A 15462-nucleotide genomic window follows, 5' to 3' on the forward strand; every position below is an offset into this window, starting at 1 on the left:
CTGGTTTAATACATAGAGTACTGTGGACTCAACTGGTGTATAGTTACTGCACTGGTCTGATAGATAATGGATAGCCTATAGGTTTCACAGAGACACAAGAGATTCTACAGATGCTGAAATCTGGAGCAACACACACAAAATGCTGGAGGAACTCAGCAGATCAGGCAGCACCTATGGAGAGAAAGAAACAGTCAACGTTTCGGGTCGAGACCCTTCATCAGGACTGGAAAGGAAGAGGGCAGAAGCCAGAATAAGAAGGTCGGGGAGGGGGCGGAGCACGAGCTGGCAGGTGATGGGTGAGTCCAGGTGAGAGGGGGAAGGTAGGTGGGTGGGGGAGGGGGAAGGGGGGATGAAAGGGAGTGATGTAAGAAGCTGAGAGGTGATAGGCAGAAGAGGCAAAGGGCTGAAGAAGAAGGACTCTGGTAGGAGAGGACAGTAGACCATGGAAGAAAGGGGAAGAGGTGGGGCATAGATGGGCAGATCATGAGGGCGGGGGAAGAGAAACAAAAGGAATGAGGGAAAACAGAGAGGGGGAGGGATTACCAGAAGTTAGAAAAATCAGTGTTGAGGCCGACAGGTTGGAGACTATCAAGGTGGAATATGAGGTGTTGCTCGGAGAAGCTTATAGATACAGCAAAAGGAGGGACAGATTATTTCCTTATAACATTTATAAGCTCTACAGAAATTAAGGGCCAAAAATATCTTTTAAAAAATCCCCCAGAACTGATGGTCTTCAGTTTTAAATGACAAGGCTCCAGCAAAGACTGTTACATTGGAAGCGATTTTCCAGAATTCCCTCTCCTCATTTGTTAGCCCTTGATTTGAGGGGAGAGGATATAGTGTCCAGTGAGAAGCAGTGTGTGGACTGGTCTGCTTGAAAGAGGGAGCATACGTGACATTATAGACAAAATAGCCTGACCGTAGTAAAGGGAGGTGACGGTCTATTATAAAGAATATGATTAAAATAGTGCACTTAGAAAATCACATTGTGATTAGGAGTCTGGATTGTTTATGAATTTGGGGGTTTTGATAACGGATGTAATAACTTGTATTCTCATAAGGTTTGGTAAGGTTCCACAGTCATTCTGGATATGGGTTAATGGTAGTGACCTATTGTTAGCATAGACTGAAGATTTATTAAGGTGGCAGAAAACTGAGCATGTTAATTAGCATTTCCTACTTATTTCATACGTGTTACCTGAGCCAGACTAACATTGCGTGCACTGTCTGGATCAGTCTGATGTATACTTCTTGGGGTAGCTGACCAGTTCAAAATAGAGTGTACTGTGTGCCTGGACTGGAGAGTCAAAGGGCATCTAGATCAGTCTGACATGGTTGGGCAACATCCAGACTAGTATGATATATACTACTTTGGGTAAGTGGACTGGACTGATGTGTATTTTGGGCAGGATCTTAACTAGTCTGATAAGCTGTTCATTTATTACCTGGATCAAACTGGTCACTGACCTTGAATGACCTCTTTAGATGTAACAAAAAATCTTTTCTCCTTTTGTTCCACAGCTGAGCTAAAGGGACAACTTAATAATGCACAGGCTGCATTTATGTCTTATAAGGTAAGTAGCAAGGAACTCTTGAAATTTTATAGCACTTTATATTGAATTGCCTCGGGAAGTAATTAGTTTTGTGGTGCTGTGCCTCGTACATAAGTTACTCTTTTGGCATATTCTGCACCAGTAATGTTCTGATGGTCATATGAGGGTATTTAATCTGTTTCTAGAGGTGGTAATGGAGAGAAAGATAAAGAGCTATTAGAGTTGAAGACAAAGAAACGGGAAAAAACAGCAGCAGGAGGAGGTCATTACGTCTTCAAATTTGCTCTGCCATTCAGTATGAGCAAGGCTAATCCATTAACTCAATACTATATGACATAGGAGCAGAATAAGGCCATTCAGCCCATGAAGTCTGCTCCGCCATTCGATCATGGCTGATTTAATTCTCCCTCTCAACCCCATTCTCCTGCCTTCTCCCCGTAACCTTTGATGCCCTTGCTAATCAAGAATCAATCAACCTCCGCTTTAAATATACCCAATGACCTGGCCTCCACAGCCGTCTGTGGCAATGAATTCCACAAATTCAGCACCCTCTGGCTAAAGAAATTCCTCCTCATCTTTGTTCTAAAGGGACGTCCTTCTATTCTGAGGCTGTGGCCTCTGGTCCTAGACTTTCCCACTACTGGAAACATCTTCTCCACATCCACTCTATCCAGGCCTTGCAATATTCAGTAGGTTTCAATGAGATTCCACCCCCACCTGCCCCCATCCTTCTGAACTCTAGCAAATATAGGCCCAGAGCCATCAAACGCTCCTCATATGTTAACCCTTTCATTCCCGGGATCATTCTTGTAAACCTCCTCTCAGCTCAGCCCTAAGTGTCTTATCCCATATCCTGAGACCATCACCCTTGGTTCTAGACCCCACTTATCCAAGTGAAACACCTTCCCTATATCCAGTCTGTTTAGCTGTCAGTCTGCTGTCTACCCTGTCAGAATTGTGTACATTTCAACGAGCTCTCTCTCCTCTCATTCTTCTAAACTCTAGTGAATTCAGGCCTGGTTGACCCAATCTCTTCCCAGCTTGCCAGGAATCAGTCTGGAGAGCTTCTGTTGCACTCTTTCTCTGGCGGGTACATCCTTTCGTAGGTAAAAGATCCAAAACTGCACACAATATTCTAGGTGTGATCTTTGCGCAACTGTAGAAAGACATCCTTGCTCCTATACTCAGAACCTCTTCCAGTGAAGGCCAACATACCATTCTTAAGTGCTTGCTTTCAGTGACTGGTGTACAAGGACACCAGTCACTGAATAATAATATTTCTTCTTTTTGTTTTTCCTGCTAAACTGGATAACCACGCAATTATCCATATTATACTGAATCTGCCATGAATTTGCCCACTCTAAAAACTTATCTAACTCACCTTGAAGTTCCTTTGTATCCTCCACACAACTCTCAGTCCCACCCAGTTTTATGTCATCAGCAAACTTGGAAATATTTCACTTGAAAAACACTATGATGATGCTGGAGGAACTCAGCAGGCCAGGCAGCATCCATGGAGAAAAGCAGGCGGTCAATGTTTTGGGTCAGGACCCTTCAGAAGACGTGCTGTAGTTCCTTGACAGCATGTCCTAATGATGGAGGGCAGCAGGGTTATAGGAGCACCATCACCCCCTAGTTCTCCAAGTCAGACACCATCCTAATTTGTGAGCATATCACCATTGCTTAATCATATCTTGGCCAAAATGCTGAAACCCCTTCTGTAAATGGCATAGTTTCTTCATCTCCAAAATTGAAGAAAGCTGCTTACCACCTGCTCCTCAAGGTCATTCAGGGATAGTCAATCAGCTGTGGCCTGCTGAGAACTTTCACATCTGAAAAGAAGCCATTCAGCTCCTTGAGCCTGTTCTAACACTCACTTAGTTTGTACCCTAATTCCATTTACCCATTTCGTATTCTTGTCTATTGTGTTCATTTCTGGTCACCTCATTGTAGGAAGGATGTGGAAGCTTTAGAGATTTACCAAGGTGCTGCCTGGATTGGAGGGCATGTCTTATGAGGATAGGTTGAATGAGTTAGGGCTTTTCTCTTTGGAGAGAAGGAGGATGAGAGGTGACTTGACAGAGGTGTACAAGATGATAAGAGGCATAGATCGAGTGGACAGTCAGACTTTTCCCCAGGCCGACAATGGCTAACTCGAGGGGGTATAATTTTAAGGGGGATGTCAGGGCTAAGTTTTTTTACACAGAGAGTGGTGGGTGTGTGGAACGCACTGCTGGCAGAGGTTGTGGGGGCGGATACATTAGGGACATTAGATAGGCACATGAATGATAGAAAAATAGGGGGCTATGTGGGAGGGAAGGGTTAGATAGATATTAAAGCAGGATAAAATGTTGGCACAACATCGTGGGCCGAAGGGCCTGTACTGTGCTGTAGTGTTCTATGTTCTAAAAGTCTACCAGTCCCAATTTTGAAATTTTCATTGGTACTCCAACTTCCAAGTCTGTCCGAGGGGATGAAGTGTGGAGGAATCGCGAGCCCTGCTATAGCCTTTAATGGAAACAATCTCAGATCGAGCTGCTGGGTTCCCAGAGACGAATTGTAGTAGATATAGTAGCGGGTAGTTAAAACTAGAGGACATGGATTTAGGGTAGGGGTAAGAGACTTGAGGGGGACCTTTTTCCAACCAGACGGTGGTGAGTACCTGGAAAACACTGCCTGAGATGGTGATGGAAGCAGAATCACTGTCAGCATTTAATAGACATGCACTTGAATTGCTTAGGCATAAATGGCTACAGCTCGAGTGCTGGAAGTTGGGATTAATATGGATGGCTGCTCACTGGTCAGCCTGGACATGGTGGGCCGAATGGCCTGTTTCCATGCTGTATAACTGCATTGTCACAGGGTAGAACTATATGCAGAACTGGACTGGAAGACTTTATGTTTAGTCCTCCTCTCATCTGGTGAGTAATTTTTCATTTTCCACAAGACTTAAGCTGAGATGCATGGGATCCACGGTGACTTGGCCATTTGGATTCAGAACTGGCTTGCCCAGAAAAGACGGAGGGTAGTGGTCGATGGGTCTTGTTCTGGCTGGAGGTCCGTGACTTGTGGTGTTCCACAGGATTCTGTACTGGGACCTCTGCTGTTTGTGATAGATATAAATGACTTGGATAAAAATGTGGGTGGGTTAATAAGTTTGCAGATGACACAAAGATTAGTGGCATTGTGGACAGAATAGAAGGTTACCAAAATATACAGCGGGATATAGATCAGTTGCAGATAAGCGCGGAGAGGTGGCAGATGGAGTTTAATCCGAGCAAGTGTGAGGTGTTGCACTTTGGGAGGTCAAGCGTAAAGGGACAGTACACAGTTAAGGGGGGGACCCTTAACAGCATTGATGTACAGAGGGATCTTGGGGTCCAAGTCCATTGCTTCCTGAAAGTGGCTGCACAAGTCGTTAAAGTGGTAAAGGCAGCATATAGCATGCTTGCCTTTATTAGTCAAGGCATGGAGTTCAAGAGTCAGGAAGTTATGTTGCAACTTTATAAAACTCTGGTTAGGCCACATCTGGAGTATTGCATTCAATTCTGGTCGCCCCATTTATAGGAAGGATGTGAGGCTTTGGAGAGGGTGCAGAAGAGGTTTACCAGGATTCTGCTTGGATTAGAGGGTATGTATTATAACAAGAGGTTGGACAAACTAGGGTTATTTTCTCTGGAGTGGCGGAGGCTAAGGGCAGACCTGATGGAAGTTTATAAAATTATGAGAGGCACAGATAGAGTAGACAACCATTATCTTTTTCCCAGGGTCAAAATGTCTAATACTGGAGGCCACGCATTTAAGGTGAGAGGGGGACAGTTCAAAGGAGATGTGTGGGGCAAGTTTTTGTTTTACACAGAGTGGTGGGTTCCTGGAATGCGCTACCAGGGGTGGTAGCGGAGGCAGATATGATAGAGGCATTTAAGAGGCTTTTGGATAGGTACATGAATATGCAGAGAATGGAGGAATATGGACCACGTGCAGGCAAAAGTGATTAGGTGCGATTAGCTTAATTAGTTCGACACAACATTGTTGGCTGAAGGGCCCGTTCTATCTGAATAGAGGGAATAAAGAAATAATTAACTTTATTTAGGATCTGAGCATCTTTGAACATTGCAAAGTTGGAAATGCAGCAGCCAGTTTTCTACATGCAAGGTCCCACTAGCATCAATGTCATAGTACAAGATAATTTGTTTCTAGGTGTAGCATGAGGTATAAGTTTACCCGGGAATCGGGTGAGAGTTCCCTTGCACTTCTTCCAACTGTGCATTAACAGTGGTGCAGTCCATTGGTGCTGTCAGCTAAAGTAGCGGGGAGAATCCAGACTCCCCTACCTGAGCTACAGCTCACACCTAAAACATAAACTTCTCGTGATCCAGGAACCTGGTGTTAGAACATTCATCTATGTGTGTCTGAGTCAGGACTTTTAAAATCCATTTCTCCCTCGAGGTAAAGCAGGAGCCACTCAGCAGGGAACAGGCTCTTTGGCCCATCATGCTGACCATCAAGCACCCATTTACACCAATCCTACACTGATCTCATTTTATTCTCCCCATGTTCTCATCAGCTCCCTCCAGATTCTTCCACTCACCTATATATGGGGCAAATTAATCTGGATGCCTTTGTCCACAAAGACAGCACTGGGAGGGGAGGAGGTTCAGGATTGAACCCAGGTTGCTGGAGCTGTGAGGCGGTTGCTGGAGCTGTGAGGCAGCAGCTCGACCAGCCTCGCCATTGCTCTGTCCTAATCTGACTTCAAAGCAAAAAGCTGAATTTACTCAAATCTGTTCTCCTTAAAAGTAAAACTAAGAACCTTGTGGCCGAGTTGTAACCATTTATGTTGTACGTCTTTACATGCGAGGAAGAGGTAAGGTTTGTGAAATGAATGTGGATTTGACATGCCCCTGAATTTATGTTTCATTAGGTATTTGCATTGGAAACCACTAACGACCAGTTCAGTGGAGTTATTATTGTGTTAATTTTCCTATTACAAACAGAAGTGAAACAAATGCCACCTGGAGCTGTCTTGAAATTTATTCCTAATAATATTGATTCTAAGTTAATGGATTCTTAACGCAGGAATCCATCATTGAAGAAATGAACGAAAACTGGTCACAGAGAGAAGCTGAAATGAACAAGCAATTTGAAGCAGACAAGAGAATGGAGCTTAGCCTGCAGGGTAATTGACCGTTTCAGTAGAAAACCCACTGAGCACGAGTTACAGTGGGAAATGGGGGAAGCAGGGAGTGTTTGGGCTGGGCGCATTGTGAGGCTGTGTATGAGAAGAGCTATATTGCAAGTACACAATGTGTGTAAAGCTTAATAGATAATGGAACACCATTAATACATGCTGATAATATAACTACTATGATCTTGTATAGTGCTGGTGACTTGTTTTCTGCTTCAGTGGTAACCACTGTCTACTAACTACCATGGATGGTGAAGAAGTTTTTCCCCCATATTTTAACTAGCTCGTTTATTTAGTCTGGATGGAAGGGGAATCATGTGGTCAAGGCCGATAGCTGAAGTGCTGTAAATGGCTTTCTCTGTTAATTTACTTGTATTATCCTGTGAGCCCGAGTTGAGTGCACCACCACTGAAGCAGGGCTGATGTTAGAAGTATCTCGAATTGCAAAAGTGGGAAAGATTACGAGGTTGTCTCCACACACAACTGCTTTGTGGTGTGGCATCCAGTGTAATAGTCTTTGAATGACAGGTCTCTTTTGTCTGCCAGAGAACACCTTGAAAGAGAAATGTGACCTAGAGAAAAAATTAATTGAGCAGCAATTCCAAGAACAGATTACTTCCATGCTTGAGGAGCACAAAACTGAAATGGAGGTGAGCAGAATCCTCTTAATATGGCATCAATTGGGAAAAATGAACAGAAATGCTTAAAGATATTTTGACTATTTTTCCACAAAGGAAATTTTTTTTTCTTTGAATGGAATGATACATTACAAATATATGGGATAGACTATTAGGTCTTTTCCTAGCCATCATTTTTCATGTGCAATATCAATTAACTTGCATTTACGTAGTTCTTTTAACATAACAAATATTCCAGAGCACTTCTCGGGAATGATATGAAAGTTGGCCGAGCCATCAAAGGAGGTTTATCAGAATAAGTGGAAAAATCTTGACCAAAGCACCAGCTTTTAGTACTTTAAAAGGTGCAGAAAAGTTGAAAGACTGGGGAGGCTTAGAGAGGGAATTCCAAAGCTAAAGACACAACCTTCTGGGGTGGGTGCATGAAATTTGGGTGTATATAAGAGGTCAAAATTGATTGAAGAAGCACCAAGATGCCAGAGGGTTGAATCGTTGGAATAAATTACGGAATAGGGAGGGGGTTGTCTTGGAGGGATCAGAAGGATAAGAACATTAGAACCAAGGCCTTGCTGGACTTGGAACCATTACAGATGACACACTGCAGGGGTGATGAATGAATGTAACCTGATGTGAGTTAAGATTGTTCTTGTGTGTTTTTGTTAATGTTCCCACTATATTAAAAGTTGATCTTGTCAATAATGGGTGACTTTTGAGGAAGGGCACATGAGCCATACTAAAGGCAGCACTTGGTTTTAATGCGTCCATGTCTAGAACCATGGAAGGTTGGCTAGAATTTTAGAATGTTTGCTAATGTGAAGCAGTAATGGCATTCTGCTATCCACTAGATATATTGAAAATGCATCTGGGTGTTCAGTTGGTGGAGCTGAAATTCCACACAAGTTTTGATAGGCTAAATGGCTTTTCCTCAAGTTAGAATTTTGTTTCAAGGTTTTCAGACAGAATATTTCCTCCACTTTTGGAATTAAAGGAAAATCCAGTTTCTCGGTCAAATATGTCCAACTGGGTGAACTTTAAAAAACAGATTTCTATCTTATTACTTTCAAAATAGGTATGCTTGACATTTTTCTATTAAGTTAGCTGTGCTTTTGCAGTTCAGTGAACTTGAATTTGCCAATCTGCAGAAATCAGAAAGATAATTTTTTTAAAGTAATTGACTTGCTCTTTGATTCTACTTTCTCAGGAAGCTGCTAGCAAGTACAATGCCATTTCTGGCACACTCGATGAGCTGACAAAATCAAGGCAGGAGATCCAGGTAAAAATGTATACAGCCAACAACTATTCAGTGCTCTTTGGAATTGTTTATGAAGGTAGAGCAACTTTGTTTTCGTACCATTCAACTAAAGGACCTGTTGATGACTTCAGTGGCTAGATCTTGCTGCAAATGAACAGGATTTCATTGAGACTGCTCCAGGAGTACCAAGTGTAGTTTTGGTCATCATACCCAAGGATGTACTTGCCTTGCAGTTGGTATGCCTCAGATTCATTAGATGGATTCCTGGGGTAAGGATTTTGTAAAATGAGGTGTTGAGCAAAATTGGTGCAGAATGAGAAGTGATTGCAAAGGTACTGAGAGGCTATTTCTTCAGATTGGGAATGTAGAACCAAGAGGCAAAATCTCAGGGTCAGAGGTCAGACTGAGGGGGCTGGAGTTCTCTATCCCAGAAGCCTATGGATGCTCAGTTGTCAAGTAGATTTAAGGCTGAGATTGATAGATTTTTGAATACTAAGGGAATCAAGGGATATATAGTGCTGGGCAGGAAAGATTAGGATTCCCCACTCTATCAATCACACAGATTGCTTATCAGCATATGGACTGCAGTGATCGAAAGTGGCCTGTCTATCTCCCTCATATAGACTACTGATGTGAACGCTCCGTTTGTCTGATGCCAGCTCAGCCACAGTTTTAGTCATTTTCATGCAAGAGGTTGTTGAATTTCTGATATGTTGATCAATGAATCTTGGAGTCAAATAGCATGGAAACTGGCTATTCAGCCCACCATGTCCACACTGATCAGTGGCACCCGTCCATATTAATCCAATCTTCCAGCATTTGGCTCATAGCCTTCTATCCCTGGGTGATTCAAATGCTCATCTAGACACTTCTGAGATGCTGTCAGGGACACTGCTTCCACCTCTCTCTCCAGCAGTGCATTCCAGTTACTCACCTCTCCCTGGGTGAAGAAGGCCCTCTTCAGGTCCCTTCTAAATTTCTTACCCCTAATCCTAAATCTATGTCCTCCAGTTTTATTTACTGCTGATAAGGGGAAAATGTTTCCTGAACTACCCTATGTATACCCCTCAATTTTATTTACCTCAATTACGTCCCCTCTTAATATCCTCTGTTCCAGGGAAAATGGACCTAGTCTCTCCTCGTAACAAACCCTCCATCCCAGGTGACATCCTCGTGAATCTCCTCTGCACCCTCTCCAGCACCATCATGTCTTTCCTGTTGTGCAATGACCAGAACTGCACACAATTCTCCAGTGTTTTATAACGTTGAAGCATAACCTTCCTGCTCTTGTATTCACTGGACAGATTATTGAAAGCCAGTGTATATCTTCTTAACTGTGCTGTCACCTTTGAGGGATCTTTGGATTTACACACCAAGATCCCTCTGTTCACCTCATTATTTTGGGAGTATAATGAGGCTGGGGGACACACCACGAGCCTCATTATACTCCCAAAATGCAGCACCTCACATTTATCAGGGTTAAACTCTATCTGCCATTTCTCAGCCTGTTTCACCAACACATCAATATCACCATGTAACCTGAGACTACCTTCCACACTGTTAACAACTTCACCTATCTTTGTGTCATCTGAGAACTTAATGATTATGCCTCTTATATCCACATCCAAATCATTCACATTTATTACAAACAGCACAGATCCCTGTGTGAAACCACTAGTCACAGGTATTCAATCGCAGAAACAACCCTCTGCCATCACACATTTTCTATCTGGCTTAGGAACAAAGGTTATAGGGGTATAGATTGTGACCATCAAGTGCTTCAGGGATTTGATGGTCTTAAGGCTGCTACAATCATGCAATAATGAACTTTGTTAGGGGGTATATAGTGAATTGAAATTTCAGTTTTTTTCAAGGTCTTTGGTTGAATGTGACTCAGTCTACAATAGGGAGGTTGTTCTGTGGTTTGATAGAACAAATGATCTTTTCCCATTCAAGTTTTGTATGCTTTTGAAAGTGTTAAAGCAAACAAAAGTGAAATAAAGTTGTTTCACTGTCTGTTGAGGAGGGAGAGGTAATGCTGAACTAGCAAGTGGCAGTTAATCCAAATCCTGGCAAATCACTGTGCTGTAACCTTCCAAATATTAGATCGTTTGTTATTTTCAAACTGTTATCCTTACACCTATGGTCTTTCTTCAAATAAGCAACTTTGTTAAGAACTTGTAAAAGGATTATCAATTTCATCATAAGGGAGGATCTATATTACAACCTGTAAAATAAACAACTCTGTTCTGCTATTAGTAAAAACTATTTTATACTCCAGCTTCTTGACCCACCTAAGCACTATACACGGACACCTCAAAAGCTCTCATTTCAGAGGAATTCAAATTCTCTAGTTACTGAATCATTTCTGTGCACACTGTTAATCACAACATCATACATTTTAAAAAAGCCTTTTAGGACACGCACCACTCAAAGTAGCCAACCCCATCTATGATTTTTTTAAAAATGTTCCCACAAAGTGCCTTCCGTAAACTGCTTGTGATAAACTGTTCTTGAACCTGAGAATTCTGAGGAGTTTAAAACTGGAGGATAATTTACACTACTAAACATAGTGAAACTTAGCCTGTATTCGTATTTACAGAATCTGCAGCAGCAACTGGAAAACAAGACAGAAGAGCTACTGCATCAGACTGAACATCTCAGCCATGTCATGGGACGACTACAGTCAATGGTAATCAGAAGTTTGATCAATTTTGTGTGAGTGTTTCTAGTCTTGGGAACCAAAGGCTAGTTTATCAGTAGTGCAGGGGTACTGATCATTGTAAACAATAGCAGGAGCCGAGTTCATTTCATTGCATGCTTGGCACTGAGTCAGGTCATGGACACAGCTACCGCTCCAAGCTGGGATAGTACTGAAAGTTGCTTGAATTATCTAACATTTCAGGCACCTTTCACACCACAATCTACCCAACACTCAGATGGACATTGAGGATTACATTAGTTATTGGAAAAGGGTTTACAGCTCCAGTGTCCTAGTTAATAGATAACGATTTACTGTGAATTTACTTGCACCATAATCACTGTACTAAGTACTTTTGAGATACGAGAATCATTCAGCACTCTGCATATGTGAAAAGTAGGTCCAGTGATGTAGAGACCACGTGCAGCAATGCGGGGTCCAGCCCAACAAAGGGTTATAAAATCAGGCTGAGATGGGAGGAAAAATGATTATCATGCTGGAAAGCAAACACTGTTCTCAAGTGGGTGATAAAGAATTTTTGATCAGAGGGTAAATTAATTTGGCTATAGGTGAGATGTATGGAGAGGGCAGAGCTGCTTTAATGCAGCCACTGATTTTCCCTCCAGCCTGGAAGACAAATCAGCCTCTCTTTAATATATCCCTCTCTGGCTGTGGCTCAGTTGTAGAACTGTGTCCACTCATTGTAGCCCAATTTTAATCTGATTCCTGTATTTTGAAGAAAAGATCTCAATATTTGTGATTTACAAAATAACACTTATTATTTCAGGAAGCTAAGCTGACTGAATATGAAGGACTCTACAAGGCAGAAATAGGCACTCTGCAGGGGAAATATTTGCGTTCCATAGAAGCTTTAGAAAATCAAAACATGGATCTGAAGTAAGAAAATAATCTAGGTCCTTGCTCTACCAAGATTATACTTTACTAATTAGAGTAAAAGCAGTCTTTGGTTTACATATTTTCAGGAAAAACCTAGTTATCTCTACACATTGCAGGCCTTTTTTCCCTATTATATTCATGACATCATTGCACAGACTTTGGTTACACGGATATTTCTGTATCACAATCTACACCTCATTTCATCACTGAAGTAAATCCCATTATTTCAATCATATTCTGGCCAAAGACATTTCCTCTGAATTTCTTACTAGGCCAGTTAACAGATAAAGGAAAATCCTAGTGTTCAAATCTTCCACAAATGGAAATATGTTTACCCTATTAAATAATCCCTCAATTACATCACCCTTGGATAGAAAAACATCAGCTTATTTCCTCATAATTAAGCATTTAGTTCTGGCAATAAACAATTGACCCTCTCTATTAGCTCATTTGAATGGCTGGGCTTTACGGCATAAGACTCAATCTTGTCCTTGTACTGTTTGTAATATGGACCCACTTCCAGCAGATGTGGGCTGTGGACATTAATTAAGACAGGTCAGATGCCTAAACTATGAGCACCACAGATAATTTAATCAGGATATGTTTTGGTAGACACCTCATTACAGGAGAAACTTCTGTGGCTCTCTACCAGATCTGTTTATGGTAAACAAGAGTTCTTGCATTTTCTTGGCTGGCTAATTTACGTTCAGTCCTTCTGTCACTACATAAAGGAACTCAAAACCCCCTCAAGACAATGCAGCTCCAGAGGTATCATGGTTCTGTAAAGGATTTCAAACAATGTTCTGCCTTTAAACATATGTCATCAGATTTTCTCCACATCTGTAATCAAAATACTGAATGATTCCTATACCTGCAATCTTTGAGTAAGTGGTAAGATCTGAAAAGTGGCTTCAGAACTAGAATGTAGAAATCTAGAAAGGGGATGAGGCTGTTCCAATCATTGTTGATTGACAGCACAGCACCATTTATCCATATCTCGACATAGAGTCATAGAGAGAGACGGCCCACCAGCTGTGCGTTGTCCAAGCACCCATTTTTACAATAATCCTGCACTAACCTATTTTGTTCTTCCCAGATTCCACCATTCACACTAGGGATAATTTACAACAGCCAATTAACCTACCAACAGACACATTTTTGCAATGCAGGAAGAAACTGGAGCACCTCTAGGAAACCCACACAGTCACAGGGTGAACATGCAAACTGCACATAGACACCGGACGGCAGGATTGAACCTTGGCCACTGGAGCCATGAGGCAGCAGCTGTACCATCCAACATCTTCCCTCAAAAATTATGTACTCTTCTTCTGTTGTACACAAGTTTACATAAATTGCACAGTGTGAAACTATTTTGTTTTCCCCTCCAAATAGGAATTCTCAGTATTTAAAAGAACATAGCTCTAGAAACAAAAAGTTAAGTAGAATGATTATGAAACTCAACAGGGGAGCAACTTATCAAAGGAGAGCCTCAAGGTTAGTTTTGGATTTTGACAATATGTCCAGAAGAATTGTATAAGTGACAGAAAATCTGCCCCATTGAAAGACTGAAAGGCATCGACTTGTAACTGCTTGTCAAAGTGCATTACTAATCATGGGAGGTTCTAGTGCAATAGGACAAAAATAACCACCACTTTCTTTTTCTCTCTTCAGGCAATTGTTTGCTCACAAAGCTGAAGAGTTATGTGCCCTGAAGGCCAAAATAGAGGAGCAAGAGAGAAAACAGAGGCTTAAAATGAAAGCAAGTCTCCAGGTCACTTTACAAGAACAAAACAAGGTCAATGCAAGTGATACAGATGATAAATTGCAGCCAGAATCTCCTCTGGCTCCTCAAACAGATGGGAGCAACCCACAAGGCTAGCACTTGTCCATCTGCATCATGGTCAAAGGAGCTGAGTATAAGATTTGTATGTACAGAGCAAAGATCAGCAACTACACTCCATGGTACATTTTTGCTTGGTTCAAATGTACAATTGCTGATTGGCAACATTGTTTTGTAAACAGAATAAATTTGGACTTTGGACCTAATTAGCTGTAACAACCTCATTTGCAAAACATCATCCAACACACCCATCCTCACTTACCTTTCATGCACATTTTCAATGGGAATTCTGAATCAATTACAGTTACAATCCCTGAAAAAGTGGTATAAACAGATTCAATATGAACTTTCAAAAGGGAGAGTTACTTGAAAACTTCAGCAGAGAAAGAATAAATGAGATTGAAAGAATAATTGAGCCTGCATAGAGATTTTGAGTCAGCTGACCTCCTTTACTGTTTAAATCTGCCATTTGTTTGGCTCCATAGCAGGCCCACCTTGGGACTTTCCTGCAAGGATGAGAACAAGTTTGCACTGACAATATTAATTCTGTTCCTTGTATGATTGGAATGACTCCGTATAATGTACCAATATTATTTCTCTACTAAAATTTTTCAAAAGGAAAACAAGATTTTAAACCATCAATTGACCATTTCTGCATTTGCTGTCTGACAAAATATTTACAAAAGTTTTCTGTCTTAATATAAAAAAATCCAACACAGGCAATTTTCATCCTGTACTGAAGAAAATTCAGCACTTTGTACAACGGGCTAAAGTGCTGTTTAAACAATGTTGGCACTTTTTTGGCACAATGTAGGCAACATAACAGCCAATTGACAATGTGATTAAGACCAGAAAATCTCCTTGGGTGCTAATGACCAAGGGATAAATATGACCCAAGCTGCCCAGAGAACTCCCTGCTCTTCAAATAATGCCTTGCTTCATGCTTTCAGTCATATCGTTAACATCTCATGTGGCTCATAAGCAAACATTGTTTGAAAATCCCATGGAACACTTTGGGCCTTATTACTCTGTTAAAGGTCTAAATAAAAGTAAGTTTGTTTTACTCTTGCGCTGTGCGTGTTCAAGCAACATATCCAATATCCAGTATAAAATTAGTGTTCCCAGCTGTGCAGAACGAAGAACAATCATCAGATCCACAAACCAAATGCCTTACCAAAGTTTTGCAGGTGGTTAATGTAGAGGTCCCATTTCTATGTTTAAATCGAAGCCTGAAGTTCTCCCCTGAAGAATGCAGTATATACACTCTTCTAATAGCTCAATGGACTAATAAGCATGAACCATGCTGCATTAATTGAGACCTAGATTAGATAGAACTAAAAGTCAAACTATCGAAAACACATGAATTAAAAAAAATCACAACAGAATGTTTTTC

The 15462-nt window shown here is 41.5% G+C and overlaps 1 protein-coding gene across 3 annotated transcripts in view; it reads left to right on the forward strand.

Moving 5' to 3' along the window:
- Positions 1-14220, forward strand: part of LOC127575252 (flagellum-associated coiled-coil domain-containing protein 1-like) — a 41466-nt gene extending 27246 nt beyond the window's left edge. For 2 of the 3 annotated variants that reach the window (XM_052024977.1, XM_052024985.1), the window contains exons 9-15: positions 1522-1574; positions 6633-6732; positions 7288-7391; positions 8581-8652; positions 11234-11323; positions 12120-12229; positions 13901-14220. In XM_052024977.1, coding sequence (XP_051880937.1) covers positions 1522-1574; positions 6633-6732; positions 7288-7391; positions 8581-8652; positions 11234-11323; positions 12120-12229; positions 13901-14108 — 737 coding nt within the window. In that variant the 3' untranslated portion in view covers positions 14109-14220. The remainder of the gene's footprint in view (positions 1-1521; positions 1575-6632; positions 6733-7287; positions 7392-8580; positions 8653-11233; positions 11324-12119; positions 12230-13900) is intronic. The other variant, XM_052024993.1, reaches the window with a different exon arrangement.
- The last annotated feature ends 1242 nt before the right edge of the window (positions 14221-15462 follow it).

Source organism: Pristis pectinata, chromosome 1, assembly GCF_009764475.1.
Source record: "Pristis pectinata isolate sPriPec2 chromosome 1, sPriPec2.1.pri, whole genome shotgun sequence".
NCBI classification, from domain to species: Eukaryota; Metazoa; Chordata; class Chondrichthyes; order Rhinopristiformes; family Pristidae; genus Pristis; species Pristis pectinata.